The 20,217-nt window shown below is 35.0% G+C and overlaps 4 protein-coding genes and 1 non-coding gene across 6 annotated transcripts; 3 read left to right on the top strand and 2 right to left on the bottom strand.

The window, feature by feature from the left end:
- Positions 1-744: 744 nt before the first annotated feature.
- Positions 745-816, bottom strand: TRNAM-CAU. Its single transcript has one exon. It is a non-coding gene; the product is annotated as a tRNA-Met (tRNA).
- A 1,643-nt stretch (positions 817-2,459) lies between these two features.
- Positions 2,460-3,611, top strand: LOC18011983 (zinc finger protein AZF1). Its single transcript, XM_006393887.2, has one exon. It carries the CDS (start codon positions 2,565-2,567, stop codon positions 3,288-3,290), a length of 726 nt encoding a protein of 241 aa, XP_006393949.1. The 5' UTR covers positions 2,460-2,564; the 3' UTR covers positions 3,291-3,611.
- Positions 3,612-6,282: 2,671 nt separating this feature from the next.
- On the top strand, positions 6,283-9,932 carry LOC18012070 (BTB/POZ domain-containing protein NPY3). Of its 2 annotated transcripts, none has more exons than XM_006393885.2 (5): positions 6,283-6,880; positions 7,672-7,792; positions 7,877-7,949; positions 8,048-9,196; positions 9,270-9,932. In XM_006393885.2, the coding sequence occupies exons 2-5, from the start codon at positions 7,731-7,733 to the stop codon at positions 9,747-9,749; spliced, it is 1,764 nt and encodes a 587-aa protein (XP_006393947.1). In that variant the 5' UTR covers positions 6,283-6,880; positions 7,672-7,730; the 3' UTR covers positions 9,750-9,932. The 2 variants fall into 2 exon arrangements, with proteins under 2 accessions (XP_006393947.1, XP_024007339.1); XM_024151571.1 differs by having other exon boundaries at positions 6,283-7,514.
- An 898-nt stretch (positions 9,933-10,830) lies between these two features.
- On the bottom strand, positions 10,831-12,347 carry LOC18011982 (probable N-acetyltransferase HLS1). Its single transcript, XM_006393884.1, has 3 exons — positions 12,183-12,347; positions 11,925-12,097; positions 10,831-11,662 (listed from the first exon to the last, which is right to left on the bottom strand). Exons 1-3 carry the CDS (start codon positions 12,345-12,347, stop codon positions 10,831-10,833), a joined length of 1,170 nt encoding a protein of 389 aa, XP_006393946.1.
- A 4,683-nt stretch (positions 12,348-17,030) lies between these two features.
- On the top strand, positions 17,031-18,595 carry LOC18011981 (LOB domain-containing protein 37). The gene is made up of 3 exons (XM_006393883.2): positions 17,031-17,048; positions 17,368-17,708; positions 17,810-18,595. The coding sequence occupies exons 2-3, from the start codon at positions 17,525-17,527 to the stop codon at positions 18,382-18,384; spliced, it is 759 nt and encodes a 252-aa protein (XP_006393945.1). The 5' UTR covers positions 17,031-17,048; positions 17,368-17,524; the 3' UTR covers positions 18,385-18,595.
- Positions 18,596-20,217: the final 1,622 nt, after the last annotated feature.

Here is a 20,217-nt window from a genome sequence, read left to right as displayed (position 1 = left end):
AATTTATATATTTTTTTAATCCAATTAATTTTAAAACTGTTAAATTTTTTAATTAAATTATAAAATAAAAATACAATAAAACACAATAAAAATATACAATAACATATATTATTTAGAAAATACAAGAACATAAAAATTAAAAATGCATAATTAATACTGAATTATAAATAATAAACTTAACATAACATAAACTAACAACTTAATAATTTGGAAAATCACTTCCAGGTCCATTAAAATGATTAAAATACTGTCCAAATGAAGTTGATGCTGAAGAAGAAGTTTGCTGATTTTGTTGTTGTTCAGCCCTTTTCTGTAAAATCTGTGCTTGTTCAGCTTGAACATATGTACGAATATTCACATCTTGTATAGAATTTATGTCTTAAAACAAAATTTTGTTTTCTTCTTTAAATTCTTTCAAAGCATAATTCTTACTTTGAAATTTTTTATATATATAAAATTTTATTTTCTTTATGTAATAAAATTTTTATTAATATAAAATTTATAATTTGGTCGAATAATTACTTTATGTAAATATATAGGTGAAAATTTGTAAAACTGAAAAGTATAGGACCTTGTTAGCAATTAATAAAAAAATAGAGATAAAGTTTGCTTGGAATATTCTTTTTGAAGGAAAAAATGAAGAAACCATTCGAGATGCTCTAAACTATTTAGATTTAGCGCTTTTGTCTGTCGTTGTTCATGGGCTTTGTTTTCGCGGTATATGTAAACAAAAATTAAAAATTATATCAGAGCCAGGTTTCGATCCTGGGACCTGTGGGTTATGGGCCCACCACACTTCCGCTGCGCCACTCTGATTTCGGTGTTCTGTTAGTTTATATGATGGTCTTTAAAACTATTACTTCCTTCGGTCCATCTGTCTTTGTTGGTGGACTTTCTAGTTTCATATAGGTCTATTACAAATTGATCACTACTTATATTTTATCTTGACGCAACTTTTTAACTTTGCGATATTCAAAACTGTTTGTTTCCACGGTGAACGGCATAGAGAATTTCCGAATATTCTTCAGCAAAAAGGACAGCTTTTAGATTCATTGAAGCGTTTTTTGGCAGTTGAATTGACTAAGTAGACAAAACTCTTATGAGCAACGACGACCCACTTCATAATGCAACAACCCGAAGACTAAGACCCACTCCACTTTCCTTTTTATCCTCGTCAACGAAGCCCAATTGTTATTTAACGCATTATTTATTTTCTTTTTCTTTGTATTCTTTGTTTTTTAAACTCAGCATTTTCTCTTGTGTTTAAGTTGGTGACTCTGACTGACTAGTGGGCAAGTTTCACACACCAACAGAGACACATTAACCCCAAAATTATTTGTAATATCTATTCACCTCTTGTGAAAATCGAGTGTGCTAATTTATTTGTTAAAAAAAAATTAGAAGTAAAAAACAATTGAGAGATTTTTTTTAATAAACCAATAGAAGAGAAAACAGTTAGATAGTGTATATGATACGGTGTTGACGGTGGTGCAACGAACTGTCACCGTCATGTAGCCTGAGCCTTAAGTCTCGTACCGACTTTAACTATCCACCGAAAAGTTTCGCCATTCCTATTACGCCACGTGGGCCACCAGAAGAATCCAGCCTTCTTTAACCAATGAGAGAATGCCAGATAAGCAATGGCCCAATGCCACCACATATCACATAATCACAAAAACGAAAAGAAGATTATACTCCCAAAGTGGCAAAAGCTTCTTCTTCTTTTATTTATCTAAAATACAACTCCGAAGATATGGCACTCCATTTAAAGAACAACTGTCTTCCTAATTTTGATTATAGTTTACTCTTTATATTCCTAATCGTCGTTATTTCCCTATATTAAACTCAAGCAAATGAGTATGATGTTTGGGTGACCACCGCGAAAAGTGTGAGAACCAACTTGGAAGTCGTAAAACAAAAACTTTCCCAACTAATTTGTGAACACTTGGTCTTCTACGTTGAGAAATTAAAGGATGATTCATATATAGTTGAGAGGGATAGTTAAGGAAATGAAAGTGGATAAGAAATAAAAAGTTAGGGCCATGCTAAAATTTTAGAAAGTAACTAGAACACCCAAGAAAAAGTTATAGGATCGATAAAAAGTTTCTACTTATGACATAATTAGATTGGTAGGTCAACTCGAAAGTGCTTAACTAAGGCATTTATATAGATCGTCGTTATTTTACAATAAAACATACTGTTGTAAGAAATTTCTCAACAAGTTTGGCAATTTCTAACTAAAAACAATGCATTGACTTGGTAAAAAAAAATACCAATAATATTCCAAAAGTAATGACAACATACTACATAAAAATAAAGGAATTTAAGGGATAGGAGAAAGCAAGAGCAGCACCACTTGATCACTCATAGCCCACGTTCCCACTCTCAATCCCAATTCTAAAGATTTCTCACAAAAAATATATATATATATAAATCAAACCAACTCCCAAAACACACACAAACACAAACACAAGACGTGCTCACAATACATCACACACACTTCACTCTTTCTTCTTAAATACCTCAAGATCACATCTCAAAAATTCAAAACCATATATACATATATGGCTCTCGAGACACTCAATTCTCCGACTTCAGCTACCGCCACGGCTAGCCCTCTTATCCGGTACCGTGAAGAGATGGAGCCGGAGAATCTCGAGCAATGGGCCAAAAGGAAACGCACCAAACGACAACGTTTTGATCAGAATCATCACAATCAAGAAACGACTCCTTCGGAAGAAGAGTATCTCGCTCTTTGTCTCCTCATGCTCGCTCGTGGCTCCACCGTACAATCTACTCCGTCTACGCCGTCACGTCCGCCGCTGTCCGATCACCGTGGCTACAAGTGTACGGTCTGTGGAAAGTCGTTTTCGTCTTACCAAGCCTTAGGTGGCCACAAGACGAGTCATCGGAAACCGGCGAATAGCGTTCCAAGTAACCAAGAGCCGTCCAATAACAGTCACAGTAACAGTAACGGCGGTTCCGTCGTTATTAACGGTGACGGTAACACGACTAACGCTGTTAGTCATAGCGGAAAGACTCATACTTGCTCAATCTGTTTCAAGTCGTTTTCGTCTGGCCAAGCGTTAGGTGGACACAAAAGGTGTCACTATGACGGTGGTAATAACGGTAACGGTAACGGCAGCAGCAGCAACAGTGTCGAAGTCGTTGCTGGTAGTGACGTCAGCGATGTGGACGATGAGAGATCGTCGGAACAAAGCGCGATCGGCGGCCACCGTGGATTTGACTTAAATCTACCAGCTGATCAAGTCTCGGTGTTGATTTCTTAACGTTGACTTGGTTATAAAAAAGTCAACTTCCAAGCGAGGAATGGGTTAGTGGACGGTGAAGATTAACGGTCGTTTCTTTCCAGTTGCTTCGGCTTGACTGAGTCTGTAATGAAAATGATTGGAGTGGACTTGGCGCAATTGCAATTGCATTAATTTTTATTATGATTTTTTAAAGAAATGTTTATTTGTTGTTGGATTTGTTTATAGATAGAGGAAACAATTGGGATATTGCATTATTTTTTCCTAAAGACAAAATAATAATACAGAGATGGATGATTGGATCGTACACGTTAATGTATAGTGGACCGTTCTGTAATACTGAATGCATATCTTTTTTTTATCTTTTTTGTCAAATATATTTTATATATTTTCGTAATCTATACTTCATTTACTTCCGCAAGCAAAGGAAAGCCACTTGAATTCTGTTACTCACAGCTCCTAGTGATCTGTTCTTCACATTAACTACTTTAACTAATAGTCAATTAATACCTGTCATAATTTTCTGTTATAACATGATTTGCAACGTTTCATAACACGGATTAGTCTGTATCCATTAGTAAAGATTTGGTACGCTCTCTGACTTGCTCAGAATGTATCTCCGGTCTCCAACATATAATATCCTCACGTATTAAATCCCATTAACTATTTTAAATCCAATTAAAACTTATAAAAATATTTCAACCTACACCAAATTTTGCCACAATGAATCCTATTCAACGGAACGATATAAAACTCATTGTGGCAAAAGATGGAAAAAATACCAACTTTTGTGGACCGTCATCGTATTTACGAAACGGGTCCTCCACCTCTTGATATTCAGAAATAAATTCTGTGATATCAGAAAAAACCAGCCTGCTTAATAGGCCCATATAATCGTTTATTGGGCCTTGTTCTTAAATGGCCCGCTACTGAAAAGGATAGATGGATACTCTGTCAGTCGACCTGATGACTGAGAATAATATTTTTTTTTTTGGTCAAGGATGAGATTGAGAATAATTTTGATCCAGAGATTAGTATAGATATTTTCATGATGACGAGAAAAAAAAAAAAACAAAGCTATTAGTTATAGGGGAGTAAAATTGAAAATTACGACAGCTTTGACCGTAATGATTCTAACATGTTACCACACACGGAGGTGAATCAGCAAATATGCATGCATTTGATCTTGTTTGTCTATGAGAATCTGCGTCTCCCATGTGCTTTCCGATATCTGTTTACAAATTATAAATCTTGTTTAATTCATTAATTCGCGTTTTACAACAAAACCGATAACGATATTAAACACTATTAATAATGAAAAAAATGTTGGTTTCAAAGTTTTTTGTATCCATATAAAATATTGTTTTACAGAACTTATTTGATAACTAAGAAACTCATTTCTGACCGGTTTAGGTTTCCAAACTGTTATAGGCCTCTTTTCTATAACTATAAACAAACAAAAGAAAAGCTCTTACTTAGTAGACACTGATTTTTACTCCCATAATCCCATTGTGTTCATAATATATACTATAACAGCATTGCCAATTAGAAACAGAAAAATCTTGATAGTTTACAATTTGACCAATTGAATTTTAAACTGGTATAAATTGAGAAACGAAACTATGACTTGGTATAAATTGAGAGATAAGACGTTGAAAAAATCCAGGAAGCACATGCGATATGTAAGTACTAATGTTCAATCTGTAAAGTCCATTTGACCAAAACCGTTGGAAGTAATCATCATCAACTTTCCCCCTAACCGACCAAACTCTTAAGGATGCCTTATCTTTCTCCATAATCATGTGACCCTGATCAATTTTATGTGCTCTGTTTTTATAATTGAATGTAGTGTAATTATTATGCTTTTTTTTTCTTTTTTGAAAATCAATGGGAGTTCTTCATGTTAAATAGTTTTTATTTTAACAAACAAACAAATATTCTTCAAGAGCTACCGGATAACATCATCAAAAGTAATAAATTGTGCATAATGACTGAACAAAACAGTCAATAAGACAGGTTTAACGCTTTCTCCAAAAAAAAAAAAAAAAAAAACATTTACATGTTTAAACTAATTACGTAGCCTTACAGATTAGGGTGATGGCCTTCAAATTCCTCACAACAGGAAGGTAAACAATTTTTTTTTTTTTTTATAATTCCTTGAATAGTTTATGAAGCACATTAATGGGGATGCGCCCGAGAGTGACGTGGTACAAGTCCAAGTTAAAATATTAGAATTGCTTTTTATAATATTTCGCTACATAACATATTTTTCAATTAACATTGGATCCTTTTGGATTTCGGTGTTGAGGTCTGTAGAAAGAATTAAAAGGCAGAGGAATAAAACAGGTTTGATATATAAATAGCATTGAATTGATATACATAGTTTTCTTAACGTAGCTGCTTCGTATTTATGCAGTATAGATATATATATATATATATAATCTTGAATGTTAGATATAAATTGATAAAAAAAAAAGAATGTTAAATGTAATATGTATTGTCGACAAAAAAAAAATATAATATGATATTGGGAGTAAGCTTATATTTTAAGAATGTTGCGTGCGGTCCTCTTTCGTCCACTAGAGCAAAAGACGAGTTCACTTGTTTTATCGGTCATCAATTTATTATGGAAATCAAAAAGTACAAATAGGTTTATTTCTCTTTGTAATAAATAAAAATGAAAATTGTTATACATTTTATAATTTGATATACATTTTTCAGTAAAAATATTCCTGCGAATTTATTAGAAACACTAATCATTATTATTTTTTGTTTGTTGGTCAAAAATGAAAGATAATTAAGTTTGTCAAAAAATAAAAGATAACTATTAGCCTCATAATTCGTGTTTAGTTTGACGGAAAAAAACATTGGTTCCATTAGCCAACCCATCAGATCACACTCTTGTCATCAACCCATGAATGACTGAATAAACCTATTCATATTCTCAATGAATATATATTTTAAATATTCATTTTGCGAAAGAAGAAAAAAAAAGGGAAGAGAGAGAGCCAGAAAAAAAATGTGGATATTGATGAAGGAAGCAGACTAAAGTTTTACTTGTCAGATTTAGCGTGACTGAATATATAAATACACACATTAAATCGTTGCTACTTGCTACTACTTTTAAAGTTAAACCATTGATTCGAGGTTTTGTCCATTAGAGAAAAGGAAAAAGCAAGTAACATATCACTGAATTCGATTGAAAACAGTGAGACAAATCCTGGGTAATTATCAAAAACAGCTTTTTCTTTAATCAAAATTAAATAAGGCTGAGTGGTGGAGGCGGTGGTGCTGATTCAGAGAGTGGGACATTGGGAGGAGAGAGAGAGAGAGAGAAAGGGGACAGAACATTCTGAGGGTTTCAGATTTGCACTAAGGCGAGAAGGAAGAAGAAACAGCTCATCTTCTTTGATTCTCTCTGTTTTTTACTTTTAAGGGTTTTTTTTTTCTTTTGTTCGATTGCTGTTTTGTGTTTTGTCGGATTTCTCTTGGAACAGAGTTGTGTGTTTGCAAACAGCTGCAATATAGCCCACACTTTTTCCCCTGTCTTTGTTTTTCTCTCCATAATTTCATCGAATTGATCCTAAAGGAGGTTTCTTTTGCCACCAAAGGTATGAGTTTATGTTGATTACAATTCAATCTTTTCTTTCTGAAATTTGCAGTTTTCTTTTGGTGTTAGCCATCAAAAATTTTCCGTAAATTTGGTCAAAAATCGAAATAAAAACCTAAAAATCTTTTTTTTTTCCTTTCTTTCTTGGCTTTGAGAGTAAACTTCTGCTGATATCTACATGTTTTATATTCTTAACTCTGTAGATTTGAAACTTTAACCACATGTCAAGGTATCTAAAGAACAAAAATTTTGTTGATTTTCTATAAATGACACAGGATTTGGGTTATTGATTTTTCTCACCAATATAACAACTTTTTGCTCATTTAGCAACTCTCCATCTATCTCCTTTGTTTGTTTTTTTAATTTCTCTTTACTGCTTTTGTTCCTCAACACAAACCAAGAACTGCTTTATTCTTCTTAATCGGATATTCGCACTTTTTTCTAGGGTTCTGGGTTTTTGTTTCTTCTTCCTTTGATGCTTTCTGAACCTGAAAAGATTCGGTACAAAAACAGAACATTGAAAACAAAAAAAAACAGAGAAATTGATAATAAAGAAATATGCAACGTGCCTGATTTATAAGCAAGTGGAGCATCTCTCTTTTGTTTTTGCTCTTTCATGTTTCCCGCAAAAATAGGTTTCTTCTCTTATGGTTTAAGTCTAAAAATTCTTAATTTATAAAGTTTCACAGCTTATGCTTCAACAACACTCTGCTTGTTTATACTTTTGCATCCAATAAGGATCTCATATGTTGAATCCTTAATCCTCATGTGGTGACAACAACTATTTCGCAGGTTCGATTTGAGAGCTTAACAATCTTCAGGAACCTCTCTATTTGGGTGTTTAAGGAGAAATGAAGTTTATGAAACTTGGATCCAAACCGGATTCGTTTCAGTCTGATAAAGATCGCAGAAGGTAAAAATGTCTTCAAGATTCGAGTATTTCCATTGCTTTTTATCTTCATATGAAACTTAGTTTTTTTTTTCTGGCTGCTTACAGGTTTGTAGTAGCATCGGATTTAGCAACCGATGTAGTTGTAAATGTTGGAGATGTTAAATTCTATCTTCACAAGGTAAATGATAGTAAAAACTCGTTGAAAACCGACCATTTTTAATGTTAGCTTCTGATTTATAGTGAAACAAATTCTTGTTTTTGGGTTTTTTAAAACAGTTTCCTCTTCTGTCGAAAAGCGCTCGTCTTCAGAAACTGATCGCTGCAACAATCGATGAAGAAGCAGACGATGAAATCCGCATTCCGGATATTCCGGGAGGGCCTCCAGCGTTCGAGATATGCGCCAAATTCTGTTACGGTATGACTGTGACTCTCAACGCATACAATGTTGTAGCCGTGCGTTGCGCTGCTGAGTATCTCGAGATGTATGAATCGATTGAAAGTGGGAATCTTGTCTACAAGATTGAGGTTTTCTTGACCTCGAGTGTTCTGAGAGCCTGGAAAGACTCCATCATTGTTCTCAAGACGACAAGATCCTTTTATCCGTGGTCCGAAGATGTGAAAATCGATGTAAGGTGTTTGGAATCAATCGCTTTGAAAGCTGCAATGGATCCAGCAAGAGTAGATTGGTCTTACACGTATAACCGAAGAAAGCTTCTTCCACCTAACAATGGCGTGCCGAGAGACTGGTGGGTGGAGGATCTCGCCGAGCTTAGCATTGATTTATTCAAAAGAGTGATTTCGACTATCAGAAGAAAAGTCGGGGTTAGGCCTGAGGTTATAGGAGAAGCTATCGAGGTCTATGCAGCGAAGAGAATCCCCGGCTGCATGATCAAAACCAACGATGATGATGATGATGATTGTGATGTGGAGGAACACGGATCTTTGTTGGAGACATTGGTTTCGTTGCTGCCTTGTAAGAAACAGAGTGTTTCTTGTGGATTCTTGATCAAGCTGTTGGAGTCATCGGTCTCTTTGGACTGTGGAGAAGAAGAGAGGAAAGAGTTAAGTAGAAGAATAGGAGAGAAGCTTGAGGAAGCAAATGTGCCTGATCTTTTGATCAGAGCTCCAGAGGGATGTGAAACGGTCTACGACACTGACATTGTTGAGACTTTAGTCGATGAGTTTGTTACACAAACACAGACAAGAGACGAGCTTGACTGTTCAGACATCAACCAAGGAAATGGGTTTGTTTCAGACAGCTCGAAAGCAAACGTCGCCAAGTTAATCGACGGATACTTGGCTGAAATCGCGAGAATGGAACCCAATTTGTCTCCTTCAAAGTTCATCACAATCGCAGAAAAGGTTTCGAATTTCCCAAGATCTTCACACGATGGAATCTATCGTGCCATTGACATGTTCTTAAAGGTAATGCCTGCTCTCAGAATTTCTCTCTTTTCCTCTATCAAATATTCTAAATTTATCTATGATCATTTAACAGCAACATCCAGGAATAACAAAGAGCGAGAAGAAATCGATATGCCGATTAATGGATTGCCGGAAATTATCACCGGAGGCATGTGCTCATGCGGTGCAAAACGAGCGGTTACCTTTACGAGTCGTTGTTCAGATCCTCTTCTTTGAGCAGGTTCGTGCCGCGTGTCCGACCACGAAACCTTCTCTACCACCGAGCGGCTCCCACGGGAGCTCGAGGACGACGACGGAAGAAGAGTGTGACTCAGTCACGGCTACGGAGGAGACGACGACGACGACGACGACGAGGGACAAGACGAGTAGTTCTGAGAAGACGAAAGCTAAAGGAGTTGTGATGTCTCGGATGTTCTCCAAGCTTTGGACAGGTAAAGACAGAGACGGTGTCCGAGATGTTAGTAGCTCAGATACATCTGAAAGTCCTGGCTCAGCCACCACCGTTGATGATAAATCCACGCCGTCGACTCGCCGGAGAAGATCATCGTCTTGACTGTTGACTACTTGTTTTTTTAAAACAATTTCTTACTTAGTGCTTTCTTTTAAGCTAATTTACTTTAGATTAAATTTGGGTTTGTTTAGATAATAGTTTTGTTTTGGTAATTAATTGTAACGCCAAGTTTTTTTGGTTATGTTAACCGTTACAATTTTGAGAAATCCAACTTCTAATGATGCCTTTACTTCTTTTTTTTTTTTGATAAAATGGTAACCAAGAAAGTAGATAAAATCTTTTGAAGATTACACACTTGCAAAATTCGTATGTATTGAATATTAGTGGAACCTGTTCCTTCTTAATTTCTTAATAATTATACTAGCAATTTGCAAGAAATTATTTAATTTGAAAATAAAGAAGGCTTTAGCCGGCCAGATTTGACCATAAAAACCATAAAGAAAAAGTTGGTTAGTTTTCCATGAGCTTCTTTGTTCTACGTCATCCAATTTATTATATACTCTCAAAAGCTTACGTTTGTTCCATTTTGGGTTTATTAATCTATTTAGTTTGGATTTATCAGCCTTTTCCTCGTTGACCAATAAAAACCTTTTCCCTCTAAAAACAAAAGAAGAAGCGATAACAAAAAACCGAAGACTTTGGTTTTGACTTCCTTTCCTATGGGGAGATAGAAATTTACATTCAAGTGGAGATTTATTCAAATATTATCATTGTTCAGCTTGAATTAACTGATTTATTTTAATGAAAAATAAATAGAAATTTAAAATTTGCTCTACACTTGACTTGCACCGTGAAATCACTAACTTTTCAGCGATAACAAATCCAAGAACCTATACAATCTACCCTTGGAACAACAATCCGTTACGCATAGATTATAGAGCGATATATAATCAAATTAAAGTAACACTAAAACCATTGTACATATACAGGTTTTACTAGCTCGTGCTTGTAATACAATTTATTTACAGTTTATTCAGTATGAAATTACAGATAAAACTAAAAAGCCTAAGAGCGATCGCAATCGAGTATAACACTGAGATTTAGTATTGGGTTTGTAATTTTTGTTTTTGCGAGTTGGTGGTTATATTCCTCGAAGATAACAATAGTATATATGTACAAAATTTTATATCTCTCTAGGGTCAACGAAAACGGACAATCCAGGGGTTGACTTAGTCCAATCGACACCGTCATTGTCTCGGAGGCGTTTCAAGCACCATAAATCCTCCGGCGAGAGCGCCTTCCAATGAGGGATACCAACTCTGAGTGGCTCACAGCACGCCACCTCAGCAGCCACGACGGCGCAACCGCTTTTTCGAGCTATGTTATGAGCGTGTGAGCAAAGCGCTTCCACCATCTCCGCCGCGCGTGGCCCTTCTCCGCCGATACCGTACAAAAAATGCATCGCGAACGGTTTGAAAAGGTTAGGAAACGAAGGGATTTTCAGAAACTGAAACGCGCCGTCGAGAACGCGCGTTGTTTTGGCTAATGTGCGTTTGAGACGCGAAGTTCCTTGAACTTGTAGCCTGTACACGTCTTTGCTGTTCCAGATACTTATAACTGCCCATGACCCGGTCGGGTCAGGTGAATATCCGGAAACGTAGTCACTGCCACGTGGCAAAGCGAGGAAAGTGCCGAGTGAGAGTTTGTTGGTGAGGATTGAGTTAATGTCTGAAGGGAAAAACTCGGTGGAGGAGAATCGGTGGCGGTAGAGTGACTCGGCGTCGGAGGGATCGAGTTTGACGATTTTGACTCGGCGAGATACTGTGACTCGGTGGTTGAAAACCGGGTTGACCAGGAAAACAGGTGTTCGGTATTTAGAGTAACCGCTTTTCTCGGTGAAGAGTTTGACCGAAGCTGTGTTGTCGTTTTCCGTTTGCACGTATGCGTAAACGGCGCCGTTTAGTCTAAACCATTCTTCGAGTCTGTGCACCAATTTCAGTCCAATTCCCATCCTCCTACAATATTTTTATTTAATTAGCTCAAAATATTTAAATGTCGTTAATAAACTATTCTTAACCTCCTTTTTTTGTTTGTCAGATTCTTAACCTCCGTTCCGTTAGGCGTTATGTATCATCAAAATATTATAATTTAACTAGTAAGCATCATATATATATATTTTTTTAAGAAAATATAGAAACCAGTAGTGTAAGAAATGTGTACTTAATTCTTTGCTTTTGTTATAATGATATTAATCAAGATCACACTAAGAACTCGAACCTGTAAAACGTAGAAACTCGGAGGCCGGAGACGAAGGCGAGTTTGGTGGTGCTTATTTCGGGCGAAACGCCGTCATCTTTGCTACGTGGATCAAGTAATGCATTTCCGCCACGTGTCACAATCTTGATCGTTCCTCTGATCATTCCAACTATCTCGTTACCGATCTCTGCCACCTGTCTCATGCATTGCCCAAATTAAAAACGAAAATAAGCAGCTGCAACACTAACAGAGCAAATCAATAATATATGTAAAACGTACGAGCATGTGGAAAGAAGGAGACTGTCGGATCCGGGCAAGCGGGTCACCCATGAGATCCACTACTAAAGACCCGACTTCACAGCTTTTCTCAAGTTCTTCCACTCTCCTTAAGTCTCTGTTTGGATCATAATCTCTCACCACAACTACTTGAAACCCTTTCCCCATGACCTAAAAATCAACTTATCTGCTAATAAAACTTTGCTACGGTATTATAGAACCGTACGGAGATCTAAAAAAGTGTTTACTTGCAAATATTTCAGATTGTTTCTTTCACAAAGTGGGTATTGTCATTAGCCTATTTATAGTTAGTATTTAGGCTATTTAGCTTTGTTCTCCTAGTTAATTAGTATACGACTAGCGTTTTATTTAATTATCACTATCTCTCTCTCAGTCTCTCTCTATGTATTTATATATGTATACTTTAATTATAATTTAAATGTTGTTGTTAGTGCTCTTTCTTTGGAGCTCTTTCGATTCTTCCTCATTTCTGTTTGTTATTTTAATTCGCATATCTGGTTATATTATATGTTGATGATTCGGTTAGGATTCGTGTATAGCAATATTTTCCGGGAATATCACGACTCATATGTTAATTCCGTTTAAAAGTATATAGATATGGACGGATATGCAAAAAAAAAAAACTAATTACCCACAATTCTAACTTCTATCATAATTAATTTATAGTTCTTTCTTCCAATCACATGGCACTGCAACTCCGTTATATACTTAGATCATATAGGAATACCAATTTGTGCTTTTCATCACGTCTATAAAGTATAAATGTTACATCACAAACTTTATATAAAATAAAACTAATTGCTATATGTTTATGCTCTCCATCACATCTGTGTATAAACAATCTTCTGACCATTTTATTATTGCTCTTCAATCACTTATGCCGCTGCGTATTATTTACTATTTAGAGCGAAAAAAATACAAATGAAAAACAGACACACATAAAAAAAAATTATTAAAGGTAATTAGGGATTTAAGAATTATAAATATATCGATCGAACACACATACACGAAAAGCTGAAATGGCGGCGGTGATACGTGGTGGGTTTAGGATTAGCTACGATCTTTGATCATTTGCTTTTAGGTTTGTTTTAACATATAATTATAGTCAGCTAATAAGCCTATATCATTTGCTGAATTTATAAATACAGAGCTATTATATATTTGTAATTGATGTCATAATGATTCCACATGATCATCACTGTAATCACCTCGATATCCCTTTCCCTTTCGAAGTCTTTTTAATCTTAAGGTACAGTCTTACTCGATTTGATTCAATAATCATTTGTTGTCTTTTACGCAACTCCATTAAATGTGTCTTATGACCAAAACAAACTCAGATTCTAGTATCCAAACAATACAAGGGACAAATTAATATAGTGTAAATGTAGTGTAAATGAAAAAAAAAATGTATAGTGTAAATGTAAAAAATAAAAGTTTCCAAAATACAACCCCGTGAATATAAGAAATAACCGATTAAACTAGATCAGTATGATCCATACGTATATACATATATAGGTATATCGATGACAAATGCTTTATGCTTATATCCGTAGTCCGTAGATATTTAAGAATCCGGGAAAAAATACGACAGTTCAACCAGATTCTACTATCTGGGTTAATTATTTATTTTATTTGTGTGAAGCACACTATAGTTATTAGTAACTGTGTATATATACTGATATACATAGACTCACAACCAGTTGTGTATAAATAACTGTGTATATATACATACATTCACAACCAGTTTCTACTACCTTAGTTATGCTGATCACACATAAGTTAATAGCAATGACAATTCTATTATAGTAATTTTTTTGTCAAGAGTACAAGATATGATATTCTTACAATGAAAATAGCCGAAAAGAGTAGAGTTTCAATCAAAAGAGGTAAAACAAACCTTGATTACTTTAGAAATAGAACCTTTTAACTAAATCGTAGTAGATCTTGTTGATAAATAATAAAAATAAAATGATTAAAAACATAAACTAATAAGAATGAAAAAGAGATGGGTTCGGAGTCGATGAACAAAGCGAAGGGAGAATCTGCAATGTGGCGCAAGGAGACTGGTGGTCCTGAAATTCTCTCCTGAAACATAGGCCGTCGATTTTTCTATACGTGGGCCCAATTAGAATAAAAGCGATTACCTTTCTGGCTTTTATATATTTTTCTTTAACATCCATAATTTAGAGAAATGCAGAGGGTTTTTTTTTTTTTTTTTTTTTAAAATGGGTTTACAGAAATGCAAAGGTGCTTCGCAATCTTTTACCTTACAGTGGAATATCATCTTTCTGCGCTAATCATAATATATCGAACGTGATCAGACGGCTTACTTTTTCCACAATATTCTTCCACTTTTTTTTTTTAACATTCTTTGGATTGGATTCGTATCTCCAGTTTCTACTCTATCTCTTCGCAGTTTCCTTTCCTCACTTCCATTAATTCGTTAATATTTAAAAGTATATTTTCCAGTTAAAATATTTAAAAATTATCTGATACTATATCTAACTTATTCATCGAATTATCTCTTTACATTGTCCTTTATTTTCTCAATAATGACGTTTTCTGATAAAGTTGATGAGGGATTCGAAATACAGTTAGAGTTTTGAAAAAAATATTTTAGTGAAGATGATCGAATATAGAGACAAATAATTGATGGATATCATTTTGTTATATTGTTTAAATTTAATATTACTTAAAACTATCGAGTATCAATATTATAAAAAAATTTATGAGTGTGGACTGTCGAGCGACTGGCTCGAACATTACATTGGAATATTCACGAATTTTATTAAAATCTTCTTTGTTGTCCACATAAAAGAGTTGAAAAACTCTTTAAGAAATGACATATTGGAAATAATCATAATCAAAAGGACATGATTAGTTGTAAACCTCTAGGGGATTTCCTTTTATTGTAATATATAAAAAAGTTAAAATGCCAAAATGTGTACATCACGCTACGGAGGTAATGCAATTGCTAAAAGACATAAAATGTCTGCTGATGTATTGGACTTTGTGACCTCACTTACTTCTCAAGAAAAATGTTATTTATTTACTTGATTTCTTCCTTGTTATAAGGGTCAAGCAGCATAATTTATATAACACAGAAATTAAATAACCCGGTCCGAAACACGTATATCATCAATATAATTAATATATGTAGATTACCATCCACATGAATGCATGTATCTGCGTATAGATTATAAGTTTATTATCTAACTAAGAAAAAACGGGCATGTGAAAAATTCAGGAGGTAAACGTATGATCTATATGTTTTATCTGTACTGCACTTGTTTTTTTTTTCCATTATTCTGAAATTATGGTCTACAAGATTTTGACCCAAAAAAGATTTTTATACAAAGTGAAATCAAATATACCATGGATCTAACATCTAACAGGTATACTGTTTCAGCTACGAGCTATTTTAAATTTTGAAAGCCAAAAAATTTTCCTTATCTTTTAGTTTCTGTTTGATACCTTGGATATACCTTCTTTTTTTTTTTTTTTTTTTTTTGGGACTTCAATCTCAGATATACTCTGTCTAAGGAAAAAATATAAAAATTGATATCAAATTTCGATAAAAGGTTGGTCTGAAATCACGGGCCATGGCCCATGGTAATTAGCTCATTTATCCGGAGAATCCTGTTGTCTGCGTTAGCCAAATTCGAGACCAACATCGTCGTCACCCGTTTTCATTAAATACAAAAGAAAAGAAGTAGATTTCATTAGAACGGATCGGTTCGCGAAACCCTACAAATCACAAGACTCATAATTATTGGATGAGTGCAGAATTTAATGGGCCGATACATTAATTTTATTAGCCCAATATTAATGGACCTAATAAGAAAACAGTAATCGCAGTTTGGCTATTGATAGAAGATACCGCGTAAGCCTCGAACGCAACACGGCGGCGTTTTATCGCATTAGTTTTATCCCAATTATTATCGAGTACAATATATGTGAGAAAAGAAAACGTTGATAACGTCACCCATGACATCACTGCATGCAAACAGGAGCCTCACTTTAGCTGTGTGGAGAGTGACCATAGAAGAAGACTTGGTATTGCAAAATTAATATTTAATTATGTAGGTAGGTCTCTTAAGGATGCTTTAGGGTCATTCGCTTCTTTCTTTCTTTCAGGGGTCGACTTAGCGGTGAGTCCCCTAAATTTCTATAAATTTATTTATCTTTGTCCTTTTTAGATCTTGTAATATTACGTTCTTCTTTTATATCCCATTATTATATAGTATATGATTGTCAAAACGGTAAAAAAAATGAAATATTTACACTAATCATCAAGTGAGATGATTAGTGGAGATTAGGGGGGAGGGGGAGACGCATACAATTAACTCCCTACCTCTATTGCATTGCATGTGATATTATCTCATACAAAAAAAAAATGATTGTTATGATTAGCATTCCTTGAAAAAAAGATAAGATTGCTAAAAAGTCTAAAATCATTATTAGATATTATTTCACCCACTTACTAACCAGATATGGAAGCAATTATTGATGCTATTTTGCAAAAATAGTCTATATTTATCAACACAGGATATATATAGCAAACAAATTACAATGAGAAATGTATTTTTTTATTTATATTATTGGACAAATAATAAGAGGTTCCAATTTCACTTCACAGTTGTTGTCACCAATTACAGGCTGCGGATAATTCCTGACGCATCATCTTAAAGAAAAGGGGTTATCCTAATTATCACAACTAATAAAATTTAATACTAATAGTCTAATATAAAGAATGAACGGCTGAGAGAAGAAGACACAAACCTTTTCGCGGAGACACGGAGCCGCTCACACCCATCATCTTGGAATCTTGACTCCTCCCTCTCTAAGGTCACTTCATAATAAAACGTTTCAACAAAATGCGTCCAAATCATTATTTTCTTTTTGAAAAATAAATCGCAGTAATTAATTTTCATTTTGCTAATAAAAAAAATACACTAGTGTAAGAAACTTCTACGGCGGCGAGCCTCACACACCAAGACCTTTGAATTCCTAAGTTTTTCCGTCTCTTAAATATTTGCTTTTGTTAAATCCCAATTTGGGATATTTAAATTTGTATGTATTAATGTGTGTGTATATAAATATATGTTGGTCTCCCCCTCTATCTTCAGAACATTTACTCTCTCTCTCTCTCTCTTTCTGTGCAAAGATCACTTTCTTGCTCCCAAAGCAAATCTTCTTCTTTCTTCATCTTCTGAGTTTCTCCCAGACTTCAGCAACAAACGAGGAAAGAACAGCGAAATTAAAAGCTCAACAAACACAAAAATACGCAAGAGAAGATTATTTATATATCTAATCGGAAAAAAATGAGTTGCAATGGTTGCCGAGTGCTCCGGAAAGGTTGCAGCGAGAATTGTATACTCCGGCCATGTATTCAATGGATAGAAACCGCCGATGCTCAAGGACACGCCACCGTCTTCGTCGCTAAATTCTTCGGTCGCGCCGGCCTCATGTCCTTTATCTCAGCCGTACCGGAATCTCAACGTCCCGGTAATTAATCTAAACCAAACCAAACCAGATCTCTACCGTTTTCAAGTTTTTTTTTTATTTATTTGGTCGTCGTTTTCTGATGTTTTTCGAGTTTTGCGCAGCTCTGTTTCAGTCTTTGCTATACGAAGCTTGTGGAAGAACAGTGAACCCGGTAAACGGAGCAATCGGAATGTTGTGGACTGGAAACTGGAATATCTGCCAAGCGGCGGTTGAGACGGTGCTTCGCGGCGGTTCTTTGAGACCGATCCCGGAGCTCCTCACTCACGGTGGCGGATTCGCCGGGTTTCCATCGGCTACATCTGAAGAAGCATCTGAAATCTGTACGGAAATGTTGAATCTCCAGCAGAATAATTCCAGCGATCGCAACGTCTACCATCATTCCCGATTCTCAAGCTCTAGGTCCAGATCTACCATGGATTCTTCTCCGACGAAACGTAAACGATTAGCATCGGAGCAACAATTATCTTCGGAGCTCGATCTATCACTGATCCCTAATTTCCCCATTAAGACAACGCCTTCTTCAACACGGCGGCGAGTGGAATCACCGTCGATGAATTCGGAGGAATCAGTGACGACGACTACAACGACGTCGTTTTGGGATAACACTGCAACGGCAACTGATGATCTGTACGGGAAGGGAGGAGAAACAAGCAAGCTGCTTAACCTTTTTGTTTAAACAAACGGTGTCGTTTTTTTTCTTCTCCAGTTTTAGTTAGGGTTAAAAATGTTATTTTTCACATTTTTCTCCCCGTTTCCGTGGATAAATATTTGGCAGACCGGCGAGTCAATTGTAATACTAGTTGATTTTGTTCTCTCGTTTTAGAGTCATTAACCAACCAATGTAAAACTTTATTGAGTGAACTTTTAGATTTCCGACCGAATTAATTTACCTTGATTTATATTTACCTCAATGACACAGTAACAATGCGTCCCGATTCCTATAACGAAGATAATTTTAATCACTAGTATCGAGTTATATACATAGAATAAACTCGAAATCATTACCAACACCAATCGATTCTTCACGTATAATATTTTGTTAGATATTCCAACGTCTAAGAACATTATTTTAGCATATATTATTTGAATGCAAACGAATTTTTCACACGCAAAGATGCCAGGATGCTACATGTATATCCAGTATACACCTGTTTTTTAGCAAGCAAAATTTCCAAACAAAAAACAATTTCTCAACCAGTATAGTGGGCTCCTAACATGGTGGAAATAAAATATCGAAAAAAGGTTTCGCCGTACATGTATATTATATTTAAATGTGTATACAATTAACAAAGTGGATATACGATATCTAAGCATGTGGTTGGACCAAATGGCTTGAGAGGAGGCACACATGACAGAGAGCCCTTTGTTTTAGAGGCGGCTTTTGGACGGCACAAAGAGCCATTTTTCGCCCATGGACTACTCTAAAACACACACTCCTTTTTCTTCACATCTTCATATTTATTAATATTCGACTTTGGCCAAAGGCTATTTTATATAATTAATCAAACCGGTGATCTTGGATAGACTGTCCAATATAATTGGACGAGGGCTATTTGATCACTAGTTCTTTCACTATCTGTGATCACAAATGAGATAATAATACTTATAACATAAATCGTTTCATTTGTAGTCTATAGATACAGTAATAATAGAATTTGCTTGGTTGTTGCCAGGTAATATTAATTATTACATAAAGGGAATAGCTTGCTGACTAGCAAAGAATTCTTGAAACCAACTCGTTCTTTTTTCACTTGATCTTTTTGTTTTGCAGTTTTATTCCATAATGGGAAAAAGAAAATTAAATCACAATTACCTAAGTTTAATTAGCGTCAGTGAGGTTTTGGCGAATTTATATAGAAGCGCAATTGGAAAAGACAGAAGTAATTCTCGGCTCTAATGATATACAGACAGATATAGTCTACTTGGCGTTTTATGATAATCATAAAAGGGATATTATGACATGAGACCCACATTTATTCCTGTGCCAATGGCAAGCAAAGGGCAGTAGTCCACCTCATCTTTCCTTCGACCTTTATGACTTCTTTAATACTTTTAATTTTTAATTTTTAATTTTGTAAGTTACCTATTTCTCCCAACCATATTTCTTTTTTTTTTTTTTTTTTGTAAAATGTTAATATTTTATACCAGTTTTTTTGAATTTACAAAAGAACCAAATTACAACGAAAGCAGAAAAGCGAGAGCAAGATAGCCAACCATATTTCTTCTTGCCTCCAAGTATCGACAATTTTTAATAATAACCGGAATTTATATATTTTCAAAATTAAAAAGGTCATCAAACAAGAGTAAAAACAATATATTTTTCAGCAAGGCCAGAGATTAGAAGGATCGATATGCTTTTAATGCTTTGTTCGTCCAGATTCATTTATTAAAATTGTTATGTATATTCCCTTTATTATATTTGACATATTGCATGATAGAAGAAATCGATGTCGTTAATAAGATGTCCCTATCTCGTCTAATCAATTCCCTCATCTGAGGATTTATCTCC

This window comes from Eutrema salsugineum, unplaced genomic scaffold, assembly GCF_000478725.1.
Source record: "Eutrema salsugineum unplaced genomic scaffold, Eutsalg1_0 scaffold_6, whole genome shotgun sequence".
NCBI classification, from domain to species: Eukaryota; Viridiplantae; Streptophyta; class Magnoliopsida; order Brassicales; family Brassicaceae; genus Eutrema; species Eutrema salsugineum.
This window is presented reverse-complemented; position numbering and strand designations above follow the sequence as displayed.